At 42.2% G+C, this 13,582-nt stretch overlaps 1 protein-coding gene across 2 annotated transcripts in view; it reads right to left on the bottom strand.

Moving 5' to 3' along the window:
* LOC6727349 overlaps window positions 1-13,582 on the bottom strand; it is a 108,966-nt gene that overhangs the window by 79,257 nt on the left and 16,127 nt on the right. For both annotated transcript variants that reach the window (XM_039296019.2, XM_016176367.3), the window contains exon 3: window positions 7,740-7,843. In XM_039296019.2, coding sequence (XP_039151953.1) covers window positions 7,740-7,782 — 43 coding nt within the window. In that variant the 5' untranslated portion in view covers window positions 7,783-7,843. The remainder of the gene's footprint in view (window positions 1-7,739; window positions 7,844-13,582) is intronic.

Here is a 13,582-nt window from a genome sequence, read left to right as displayed (position 1 = left end):
GCGGCTTATTTAGTATGCAAGTTTGTTGGCGACATCAACTAACCAAAATTGCACACACAAGCACACTCATCAGACGACGGAAAAAAACCTAAATGTTCGTCCTTTAAAATTTAATAACCCAGCCGTTTTCATGGTCCATTCCTACGACTATCCTGTGATCCGCTTCCGTTGTCAATTTAAAGGCTCCGACATACAGAATAAACATCGAAATGATGGGATTTGGATTTGGTCAAGTCAGATGACTGCAATATCTATTTGCTTATGCGCCAGGCATTTCAAGGGAGCTAAGCGTACACTCAACAAAAAAACGCCCCATGAAAGATAAAGTGATTGAACATTCATTAAATCACAAACAATATAGGACAGTTAAGACCAAGTTGCATAGCATTTGGTAGCAGAATGAGTCAATAATTAGGCTTGATTTTTTAGAAATTAAACAAGAATTCACTTTGCTCTAACACATAAGAGTTAAATTTAATGATGTGTAGCTTTGCAGTACTATCTAGAAAAAAAGTCAATGATTATTACTTTTTCAAATTTCACATAAGTGCCTCTTTTTCCTCGCAGTGCAGCAAAGTACTCTGTCCTTCTTGGCTTTCAAAAGCTCCTTAGCCGGCAGGAGCAGACTGAGCCAATACATGGCAGCGGGCATTTATATTAAACATTAACATAACACACGGGAAATGCGAAATGCGAAATGGAAGACAACGAACGCACTTGGCATGCCCAACATGTTGGCTCAGGGCTGAAGGTCCTGAAGGTCCTGATGGTCCTGGCTTCGGCTGCTGTCATTGTTGATTGCTTATAAAAATATTTATAAAATGCAGATTGCATAAATACAATATGCATCTCGACCCCCAACCATATATCCCTATGTATCTATCTATCGGATCTATCTGTATCGGAATTCGAATCTTTTGAATCAACTTTGCCTGCTTTTTGCTTGTGGCCCGCCTAATGCGGTAATCTGTGGAAGCCTGATGAGACCGATGACAATCTATTTGTGCATTTCTGTTTGTAAGCGTTTATTTATTCACATTGATTCCGTTTTTTTAGCTCTGGGCACTGAAGGCAATGGCTGTAACCACAACAATTGCCATTGTAATTGAAAACACACACGTATGAAGACAAATGCCTGAAGGCCATTGGGACCCAAATTGATGTTTTCCCAGTGTTTTTCCTGTTTGGCAGCGCGATTTTCATTTTATTTCGCACATTTTTTCCCATTTCACACATGATTTCTGATTGCCAAGCCTAATGCGCTTGAAAATGTTGAGGAAACCCAGATAAACGAAAGTGAAGACGGCGCAAAAAATTGCATGTAATGAATAAATTTCGAGGCAAGGACGTGGGGGTGGCATGGGTGGCAGATGGAGGGTGTCGATGGTTAAGGGGGCGGGGGGACAAGGGCCAAGCCCAAACGCGGTGAAAATGAGCCTGGCAAACGTAATGGAATTGCTGTTGCGTTAAATTTTTCAATTTCATTCAATTTACACGAGGCCCACCGCAGACGCACGCAGGAAATTTTTGAAAGTACTCCACCAGCGATTCGCTGAGCAGGAAAAGCGGGCGAGTGGGTGGTGGGGGCGGAAGGTCGACCAGGAGGTGAAGGTGGAGATGGAGGTGTAGGTCTAAAGTCCCGGGTAACGCCTTGAAGTTTGGCGGAAATGTAGCAATTTGTATGCTGCGCCTAAACGAATTTTAACGATATGTGAAATGATATTCGAGGCTGATCAAAAATGCCATGCCATGCCACGCCCCCTCCCATCACAACCCATCCCATCGCATTTCACCCACCCAAGTGTGTGAGCCAGTGTTCTTCCTCACCTTTCGGCAAATTGCCGTGTTCATTAAAAAGTCAACGCCAGCGTCGTAAACCCAAATATGGTCGGGAAATAGGAGAATAGAGGTGAGAAAGGGTCGTTCCAAATATGCATATACACATATACAATTTATTATGAATAAGCTTAAAAACTGAAAAGCAAACAATTTTATATTCATAATGTGAAATGCATTGCACCAAATAAAGATATCGATGATAAAAAATGTTCAAAATGTTCAAGTGCTCATTATATGTATATATATAAAAAAAACTTGGCCAATATATAGATAATATCCCACTCTGTAGCTAAACTGGTGTTTCGAAGGTTTTGTTGATATAAGCATATGAAGAAGTTTTCGTTTTATGCACTTAGTTTTTAGTAAATAATAAGTTATATATTAAAAGAGTCAATACTGGTGATATGAAGAATAAAAACATTGTATTATTTTGACACGATATTGAATAATGAATCAGTTGAGATCCCTTCCAGCAAATCTGGCTGCACTGCAGCTTCAAGTGGCGCCCAAGTTGCCAGCTCCAGAATTGCAGCAGCAGCAGGAGCAGCGGATTGGAGACTGGGGAGTGATGTGGCGACATTTTGGCCATGGCCACAGCCAGCCAGCCAACTTTGGCTCTCGCTTTGAGCCGATGTGAGCTCGCCCGAGTTGAGTTGTTGCCGCAAACTGCAAAAGTGTCAACAACTTGTAATCACCAAGGCAGCCGAGTGGGCGTCGGTGGGCGGCAGGGCGCGGAGTAGGCGTGCCAGAAGCCAGCCAACACTTGGTCACATTTTAACACCTGCTCGTTATCAACTTTTGCCGGGGGCAACAACAACAACAACAGCAACAAAACGCACTGAGGGCGAAAATGGCAAAAAATGAGAGAGAATATTGCACCGACACCCGCAAAGTTTCATATTTTTTGGCCAGCCTGGCAGTCCTGCCCTGAATTATGTCAAAGTTGCGGGCGGCAGAAACAAAACCAAAACTAAACTAAAAACTGAAAAATGAAAAAAAAAGAAATTATGCCAAGGGAAGGAAAGGTGAAAACTGCATAGAACAAATGCCATAAAGTTGCGGGCGCCGTCCAGTGGGCGGGGGTCAAAGGGCACAGGGCGTAAGGGGGCGTTGAAGGCGTGGCAAGTGCACCCATCGCTCGTTCATTAGTGTTGTCAGCTTTGGTGTCACAGCCTGAGGCAGGACCCGCCGCTTGTTGTTGACACTTTTTCATGCAAAACAAGTTGGCCAAAACACTCGGCCCGCTCGGGCCGCCCAAACATTCTCGGCTTAAATTTATGGCAAGCCAAAGGAGCACTACGCCCTACAATTGTAAATTCAGGCGTGAAACAATTACGCTGTCGGAATGTTTGGAAATAAATTTAAGAATCCCCCAAAAGGGATATCCAATGGAATCCGCTTCTATCTGTTTAACATATCCTCGCAAAGCACCCTCGCAAAAATAATTTCGATTCAGTGCAGCGATAAATGCGTGGCACGACTGATTAAATGCCGGATTCTAGGAAATAAATTCTGGAAATGTGCGGGGCCTGTGACCTTAATTTAAATACAAGCTCCCCCACCCACCATCCATTTGTTTTCGATTCAGGAAGCGCCTCCAAATCAAATGCCAACACATTTGCCTCAAAAACTTTTGCCTTATGCCACTAATTACTTGGCAAACACGCGGGGGTGGTAACTAAAACAGAAATAAACAAAAAGTTGGCCATACGACACGGCATGTCTTCATAATAATAGAAAATGCAAACGAATAGTTCCGCAAGGCAGCACGCCCATTCAAGAGCATACACATCTCCTGGCCAGGACTTGATTAATGGACGCCCACTTGAGGTCCGATGGAGCGGGACTGGAGTTAATACCCCGGCCTTTTGGCCTCTTGGTCTTTGTGTGCCATCGCCCGAAAGTGTCGAAAAGTGAGCAATCACTGCAAAATGCGACGAGCTGTGGGAACAATCACGCAATCTACTTATTACCCATTAAGGTCCTGCTCTCCATCGGCTCCGGGATGTGGATGTAATGGTAATCGATCAAGGCACACCGAGGCCACAAGGTGGGTGAGACCACAAAGCCGACACGCCATTTCCAAGTGGCAAGTGCCAAGTGGCCAGTGGACTCCGGACTCCTTCGCTCACCGCCAAACCAGACACTCATCTGTCAGGCGACCGGGAGAGCTGTCCGTGTTCCTTGTCCTGCGAGGTGACAAATCATATTGCTGACAATAAAGTCAACATTGCGCGACCAGGGACTCGAATTCGGTGGCGGTGATGGTGATGGCGACCAGTTGGAGCGGTGCCTACACATGTCACTTGTCACCTTCTGCCGATGATGCATCCTTGCTAATATCCTTTTAAACGGCTTTAAAGTCGGCCCAAGGCTTTCTCTGCAATTGGTCATGCGCACGCAAATATAATTAGGCACGCACGGAAAGCGAAAAACGAAAACTCAACACGCCAAACGCCTTTCTCCTTCAATTTTACCAGGAGGCAAGGACTTCCGGCCGCAGCGACGACAACTGGGTAAACGACCACAACAGCTTCGAATGGAGCAAAATATCACACAATCGAAAATCGAGAAGAAATTTCTTAATTTTCCCCTGATGCTTGACAGTACGAACTCTTAATAATAGAATTAAAATGGAAATTTCGACTTTAGTGCTCGAAATAAAATATATATTTTTGTGCTGCACTGAAATAATACAAATCAATAAAAATAAATATTTAATAACATTTTCCAGACTATTTTTGATATCTGGATGACATTCTAAGCTATATATATATATAACTTTAAAACCAAACTTCAGCCTTTAATTTCAAGATCCACTAAACTTGTATCGTTTTTCCTCGTGTGCATTCTTTGTAGTGGGTGCTTTAGCTTTCTACCTGACCGAAACTTAAGTGCTTTTTGAAATATTTTTCTAATGCGAATTGAGGCTCAGCTCCTGGCCAAGTAGTCCTGGTTGCGTGTCGGCTGTGGCACTGCCATCGAGGCTCAATTAAAAATTGTGTACAGCCTGCTGCACTGGAATCAAGTTATAATTCCGAGTCCACAAGTCCCAGTACTTGACAACCCCCTTGGCAATGTCCAAACAAAGCGACACTAAGCACACATATTGGAAAAACTTGGGGGCATAAGAGCTAATGCAAAGGAGAGCATTGAACTCTGGTCGCTTTGAGGTGACAGGAGCTGGAAAATCGCCGAGCCCGGAAATGTTGCTTTTCATTATATTTTACGAACCCGACCGACACGCCAAGTGTGGCGAATGTGAAATGAAAGCCAGACCGTCAAATGATGCCGCTATTTTTCATTTAGCCCCACGAAATTATTGTGTGCTTTAAGATTCTGACTACGAAGAAAAAAGAGAGAAAAACAGTAAAAAAAGAGCCACAACGCCGAGCTTCCCAAAGAATTGAGGAGCATCCGCCGCGAGTTTAAGCAAATTGCCATAATGAACCCTTTTTTTCGTGGCTGCCGCCCGTTTTGACGCCTTGCCAATTTTATGTAGTCTCGGGCCTGCCAAGCGAATAGAGGGAGTGTGCCAGGGGCTGCGGGTGTCTGAGGGTCTGGAACGGCATCGGTTAAGTTTCCATGCGTTGCCTTTTTCGGTGTTAAAATGAAATCTATAAAAATAAGTGTGGCATGTTCTGTGCCACTCTGGCTTTTTTCTTGCCAGCCCAAGCTGTTGTCTGAGTGTCTGTGTGCCCTTTTGTGGGGGAGTATTTGGGCCAAAGAGCCCCATCGCATCGCTCGGCATTTAACCAGCTCACTTTTGGGTTATTAAATGATGAAGCAGTTTGCCGTTAATGACTGCCAAAATGGCGACGCTTGCTGGCATGGCAATCGCAGGGGTTAAAGGGGCAAATTTGTGGGCTGAGGAAGGCATCAGGCGGGAGGTTGGAAAAGGAACGAAGGACGTCGACCAGCCCTTTGAGTTTATTGAGCTCTCTAAACCGTTAGCTGGCATCGTGGCGTCCTGTGAGCCACCAATCTGGTCCTGGTCCTGATTCGGCCCTGGGCCTGGCATGTCAGCTTGTTTAATGAGGGTAAAATTAGCGCTGTCTCAAGCTTATTAGAGCCCCACTTGGGAGTTTTGGTTAATGCCAGTCACTTTGTGGACCCGCCGCACTGCGACTCAAGTCAGTTTAAGGCGACTTAATTATTTTGATTTATCGCAGGACACTTGAACTATCGACGAGCGGTTTTAAAATGCCTTTGATTAGCATAAATGATGAGGAACGCTGAAAGTTAAGTGCGAAATTTGTATGGCTCATGCTCGAAACTGTGTGGGTGGCTCTCAAAAGTCGCCACAAATCAAGGTAATGACGTGCAGTTTTTGTTTTTTTGCGTGTGTCGCTGGAGTCGAGGCATTTTCTTGGCATTGCGCATACGCCGCGTGGCCCCAAAACAGCTCGCTGGCACGCAAATGAAAATGACCAATGTGCTTAATTTCTTAGCATACTTTTCTGCGCTGCAAGGCGCAAGAAATCAAGCACAGCCAGGCCCGCCAGTTGTTGTGGCTCCATTAGAAACGCGTTTGCCCCAGCCCTCGTCGTCACACGTTTTATATGCAAATAAAGTGCTGTGTGCTCCACAAGGAGCAGGTGAACAAAGGCGCCACTCGGCAGTGACCACTTGGCTTGGCCACTTTCTGGCTTTCTGGTGATTTGCCCACCTGTGCTCTGATTGCTCACGCGACTCCAAGGGCTGTGGGTGGGCCCAGGGGCCACCTGCATGTAATAATAATTCCTTGGGGCTTTGGCCCCGCCGCCCATAAACATGGTAAATTGTTGCTGACTTTGTGACTTTGTTGCCGGTTAATAAGAAACTTGCGTCACGCAATATAATTAAGATAAACATAATTATAGTTTGCCGTTATGTGTTGGTTTTTACCACAGCCATTCAGGCATTCTAATCGCGAAAAAGTCTGGTGATTGAAGCGCGATTAAAGTTATGCTATAAAGTGATTCGTTGATAAGCGTTCTATGAATTCACGGACATTTAATAGATTGATTTGACTAGAAGTCGCAATTAAATCATGAGTCAGTGGTCTGCTTTTATTAAAGAATCTTTAGTGGCGTTATAATTTATTGGAATTTGTCTGTGTCTGCTGTATTTAGTACCCTAAATCGATAATAACATTTGAAAATAACGTATCTTCGCGGCAATCTCCGATATTTTTTCGATATTCTCAAAGCTGCCATACTGATTTCTAGGGATGCCGGGCACTGCCACCTTGTTATCTAAGGCTATTCAGCGCTGCCATACCAAATGAAAATGATGTCCTATGCTGCCATTCAAAAATACAAGGATGTCGGACGCTGCCACCCTGATTTCGAGGAATAAAAGAGGTTCTTGAATCGGCTAGAAGTAAATATTCCTAGCTTTTAAGAATTGCCACAGACAAGCTTGAAGCTTTTCACATTACATCTGTCAAAGCTTTTTGCAAACACGTTTGAAAGCACTAGAAGGACTGTGGCGGTAAGCTTTCGCACACTGCTTTGAAAAGCAGTCATTTGGATTAAGTGGTGTGCTTTATAAATATCCTGTTTCCAGACCATATCTTCATCCCAAAGTTTGAAACATTAGTGTCTCCCAAACTGTAATACTTTTTCCACAAGTACAAATACAACTATGATAACTGAATAAATGACAACTGATTTAAAAATGTTTTTTTCGTTAGCATAAAATACGGTAAATCCTTCAGAAATGTATTTAGCTCTCGAATCGACTTAATGAGCAAAAACTCTTTGAACACAAATCGTTTAGCGGCAAATGTGATTAATTAACTTTCGCTCGCCCGCATATTTCGCATGTCGAAAATCCATTTAACGATTGTAATTAATAATACGCGCTGAACGACCGAACGCCTGAAAGTGGAAGATAGGACTTTCGAAAGGACTCACCTAAATAAAAAATTCCGATAATCACGGCGAACGGTTTCAGCATGTTGTCATTGGTTGTAGTACAAATGGAATCCAGATATCAGCGGACGTTGTCTACTGTTCAGCTGAAATCGAGAGAGAGAAGTACAATTTGTTCAATTAATTATTGAAATTGAAGCGAACAGCTGAATAATTGCCAAAGGAAAATAAAGTAAACGGTGACACGGAAAAATATTTACAATTTCACTATTTTCAACGAGCTGAAAGCGCCGTTCGAGAGGATAATGAAATGGCAGAAAATCAAATAATAAATACGAAATGTAAACTGAACAATTATGCTGCCAGTGTCAAGCATAAAAGTGGCCGGCTGCATCTTCGCAAACGCAAATGTAAATTGCGAAATGCAAATTATGCACATTTTGATTGGGCCCAAAGACAGCCGGAAGTGCTTAAAATTCATTTGTCAAGCTACTCTAGCATAAATAAAATTATGATGTTGCTTAAAAACAGCTTCTGTCGGTTTTTATAAGTGCAATTTGTCGAAGGTGAATGTCCCATCATAATACAAATATAGGATTAAAAATATTCATGGCTAACTTTAAAGGAGATAAATATTAATTATTATAGCATATTTTTTGGATCTTAGCAACCAAACATAAGGATATATAAATCCTTGATCCTTGTGCAACATTCAACAATTCAACATGAGTAAGTATGAATAAATGTATTCAAGGCCTAATTTGAATTCAATGTATTTCCTTAAATTCTCGTGACTTCCACAATTTACATAATGTCATTCAATTTTTGTATTAATAATCTGCGATTATGCAACCTTTTGGCAAAGCCTAATGCTAATGCGAGTGTGACAATCTCAACCGCCCTATGCAATTATAATATCCATTATGGTATGGGTCATTACGAATGCCATTTCGAGTTCACACATTAATTATTCCCAGATTTGTACATAACCCCAGGGATTTATTAGCGTCGCGTGATTGCATTGTCCTTGCCATTATTTTTGTTGCTGTAATAATTAATGTGGCACTTTATTGATTTTACAACTTAAATTTCTATTATCCGTGCGAATGTTAATGAGCCAAATGGGCAGCCAAGTGCCAGTAGAAATTGTTCGATAAAAATGTGAAAATTATAGCACGTAAAAAAGGTGAAAGCAACAGCATAAATTATAATTGTGATTAATGGATTCGCTGAATTAGCATGCCATCCATAATTAATATTCATTTGTAACGCAGCCCGCCATCAGGAGAGGTGGTTTTAATTTGGAGCCCCTCTTCATCCCGTTTTGCATCTTGAAGATGGGCCCTCATTGAGGGGCTCTTGGCCCAGTTAGCTACCCGTTTTGAGTGCATGGCAAATGAAGTTGGCAATAATAACAGGCAATTCATCTTGCTCTTTAGCACATTTGCAACTTTCAGGCCCGCTTTTTCAGATGGTTTACACTCGGACAGGTCCATCGCCAGGATTCTTGGGTTCCCGGCATTAAGTGGGCATTTAATTTTATGAGCCACGAGCCTCGAAGAGATTAAAGTGGCTGTTGCCGAGCAGCTGGCCTCAGCACTGGGAGCCACATGAAACCACTTAGTCAACAATCGGCCAAAGAAAAGCAAGGATTCGAGTTGGATGCTCGAGACAACAATGAAATTGTTTTGCATAAATCTTGTTGCCACAACAACTCAACAGAATGGTCACTCCCTTTGCAACACACAAAAACAATTTGAAGCCGACTTGAAAATTAACAGCAAATGTTATATAAAATGCACTGCGTAAAAAATTTAAGCGTTTCAATAAACTTATTTTCAAAAACCAATCAGAGGAAATTAAATTAAATATTAGGGGTCATTTTAATTATAGAATTTTATGGTAAATTTATTTTTTTAATTATTATTATTTAACTCTTTTTAGTTGAATTTAAATATACCAACAATCCCTGTGAATGAATGTTTTTTTACTAAAGATTTGCCTACACTAATACTATATTTTTTTATGTATTAAAGAGGTAACTTATTAAAGAGCATAAACTGATTTTCATTGCAAATTTTTAAGAGTGTGCGGCAACCACAATAGTCGCATGCCACAAGTAAAAGCCAAGCAAAAGTCAAGTGGCGAGGAGGAAAACAAAGCAGCCGCAGGACGACAATTCCTTTTGCCGGGTGCGTTTGTGTGCGTAAGGTTGAGTAGTTTGTGTGCAGCCAGGCAATGCCGATTTGAAGGCTATTCGAATGTGGGACGTGCGACAGGTGGGGAAACTAGCCGCAGCCGCTGAGACGAGCGGACGTGGATACAAATGGAAGATGTGAACGGGCGGGCGCGGTCGCCCCACGTGAATTGGTATGCTTGGCTGGCGCGTTTCCGCCATTTAGTTTCCGCCCAAATCAAATGAGTGAGCATATGCGATGGATTCTGTGCAGTCATTCGGCTGATTTGAATCGAATAGCAAGGAAATCTAATTAGTTGCCAATCAGAGTGCATTTAATTTTCGAATTTTGCTCCCATGGTATTATTAGCTGAAAAGAGCTGAAAGTAAGAAAAAGCACGCTTTAAAATCATACTTTTAATTAAATTTCTTAAAACCAATATGACGTGGCGGGAAATCGATTTTATTATTTCGCTCTTGCCGTTAAATTAAAATTTAAAATTTATGCCGATAGACCGAACAATATATTTCGCTCAATTTTCTTTTAACTAAAAGCCGCGAAAGCTTTTCCGCCATTTAGTTGCCGGCCAAAATATAATTGATATCGGCTCGCTTGTGCGCTGGATTCTGTGCACTCACTCGTTCAATCTGAATTGAATAAAAGCTAAATCTAATTACTACGGCCGGGAAATACATTCAATATGCTTTTCGGCGGACAAAGAGTGTTGAATCAAGGCGATGAGCAAGCATTTCTCTAGTTGCAACAGCAAAAGGTCTCTGGTTGCAAATTGCAGTCGGCCAGCTGGCTGCCTCAGTTTCCGCTTCCGCCCAACGGGGTTGGCTCAATTTGCGGTTCCATTACTAACAGCACATTGGCACATGCTCAGCCAAGTCCCTGCTCTTTTCGCCGGACTGCCACTCTGAGCCAAGTTAGCACCGACATTGGCCACGGCCAAGGACTGAACCTGGTTCTCCGCGTCGGTCACATCTCAGCCATCAGGCGACCAGGTTCCTCCCACTCACGTCCCGTCGACCCACGACTCGAATAGGGGCTATCTGCTGCTCTTTTCACCCACTATGGCAATTTCGGGGCCCAAGCGATAAACTCGAACATGACGCATTACGCATCCTCCCACCACTACACAAGCACACTAAGAAAAATGTATTGTATGTAATGTATATTTATGGTAATTGCAATGAATTTTGTATGGTATTATTATACAATATATACAATACATAAATAGTCTTCATAGGTTAGGCGGAGACAATACCTTTGTGTAAAATTTAATCAAACTACTTCTGATATTTTGTATAAAAACATAGAAGAATATCAACCATATTAAAACATCTTACAAATATGAAAATATTGTAATGCCTCTTTATTCATAATGTCTTCTGATGTTTTCATAGCTTTCGAATGTATCCAACTATATTTCTGGCCTAATAAACACCATTTTCGCCAGATACCTTTGATAATAATGTCCAATGTACCGAAATGAGCTTTTCCTGCCATTTTCCTGAAAGTGCATAGCCTGAGTGAGAGGCTGTCTACGTGCCGAGTAAAGAGTAGAGTGCAGAGTCTGGATGCTGCCACGCCCCCTGCTCCGCCCACGCACACATGAGCTGTTGGCAAAAACTATCTACGTCGCAGAAAAAGTTTCCGTTTTCCACCACGTTCCCAGGAGTAACTTGTACACGATGCGGTTGTGGCTGCAAGCTGAAATGTGAATCGCCGGCTCTAAGTCCTCCGATATCCTGGACCCTTCATCCTGGTCCCTTCATCGTAGCCCCCTCCATCCTGGCCCCCTTAGGCCCCAAAGCCCCTTGATGGCCAATCGAGTTGGGATGAGCTGCTGCTCGGCGCCAGTCAAATCGTCTCGAGCATTTAAATTCGACATTAATTGGATTAAGTCTATAGTTTGCTTACTCGAGCGCCGCACACAAACTCGTCGCACTCGAGTGCAATAATGCTGCCACGTCGACGGATTTCTAATTTATTTATTTTGCATAATTGCAGACAAGCTTATTAAATTACAAATTAAGTCGCCAGCCCACTTTCGCCCACATAGAAATGAACACACGATGTTTCTCGTTTGACATTGGTTTGAACGCTTCTGCGGCAGACAGCAGAAATAATTGAAAAGCAAGCCGTGCTAAATTTGATGTCAATTATGTTTAATTTTTAGCTCGATAAACTTGATTAGTGGCCCCATCGATTGGACAATGTATCTTGCATTTGCCATTTAACTAAAGCTGTGATTGCCTCTGTGATTCCTTGTGAAATTCATGATGTCCTTGAATTGTGTGGATCTCGACTTAATTTATGAAGATTATATAAAGCAAAAATAAATTTGTGTACTAAGGTCACACCTAATTACTCATAATTAAGGATCTTATCGTGATCTATTATATCGAAGATCTATATTATTATATTAACATATTGTTGTACGTAGTAGTAGGTGACTAATTTAAATATATTTTGCGTTTTAAGTGAAAAATCATATATTTATGTCATTGCTTAGTAAATATCTCTTTTTAATGGTATTTAGGATAAATGACTGATAAACACTAGGTAACAAGCATAATACACATACCTAATACATACCTAATATATTTTACTAAACCTATTGCTCAAGAGGTAAAATCTTTAGCTTATTTACGCTTGAATATTCAACCACAAAAAAGGCTATGAAAATTCAAATCAAACCCCGGGCAATAATTTTCATTTGCTCATTGGACTTAAATCACAGAAAGTCGGAAATCATTTGACTTTGTACCGAATGCTAGTCAAACAGACTAGTCAAAATGGGAAAAACCGGCAAACAAGCAACTTCTACATTGTTGAGTAAATTAGCTTGCCAGATAGGAATTGTGAGATGAAACTTGTGAGCCATGTGTGCCAGCCATCCATTTTTGCCCCTAATTCAAGCTGAAACCACAGTGGCAGTGGGAATGGGAACATCAACTCTCAATCCAACTGCCAACAAGTTTATAACTTTTTTTCGGCACGCTCGGCTGCCGGATTGATTCGATTAAAACGTCAACAGTGGCAGGCAGCTGAAGCCAAGGAAAAACAATTCGCAACTCCGTGTGTGTGGGTGGGTGGGTGTGCGTGTGTGTGAGCCAACTTGCCCTCGTATAGATGCGTGTGTATTGGCCATGTCATATCCATCTCGATCTGGTTGCTGCCTGCAAAGTTGTCACACCAAATTCGGCTTTATTTTTATTTTGCCATCTTTCGGCTCATGCCTGTTGTCTTTGCCATGATGTCGCACATTTTGGGCCTCATCCTTTTGGCATTTCGCCTGGGGTGTTCCGTTCGGAAAATCGGGAAATTGGTGGCTCGGTGGACTTGTGTCGGGGGTCAGGGTTCAGGGGTCAGGGACAGAGGCCTTAGCCTGTCATGTCGTTTGATCTTTTATTGTGTTTGTTTTACGAGGCGCAGTAAATCCCTTTTAAATTGCAAATTCTTTATGCTCGCATTTTCGGCTCAGCCGTAAACACCTCCCTAAAATACAAAAAAAAAAAAAAAAACTCATATGCAGAAGGTCGGCTTGATTTGTATTCGTTTTCGCATTTATTTGTGAATTTTATCCGCCATTTTATGATTATTATTTTTTGCCATTTTGCTGCTCAGCTTTCTGTAAGTGAAAGCGAATGTGCGCTGTCGCCGGCGGCGTTGTCACTTGGATATTCGCACCTACCACGC

The sequence above is a fragment of the Drosophila simulans genome, chromosome 3R (genome assembly GCF_016746395.2).
Source record: "Drosophila simulans strain w501 chromosome 3R, Prin_Dsim_3.1, whole genome shotgun sequence".
Lineage (NCBI taxonomy): Eukaryota > Metazoa > Arthropoda > Insecta > Diptera > Drosophilidae > Drosophila > Drosophila simulans.
This window is presented reverse-complemented; position numbering and strand designations above follow the sequence as displayed.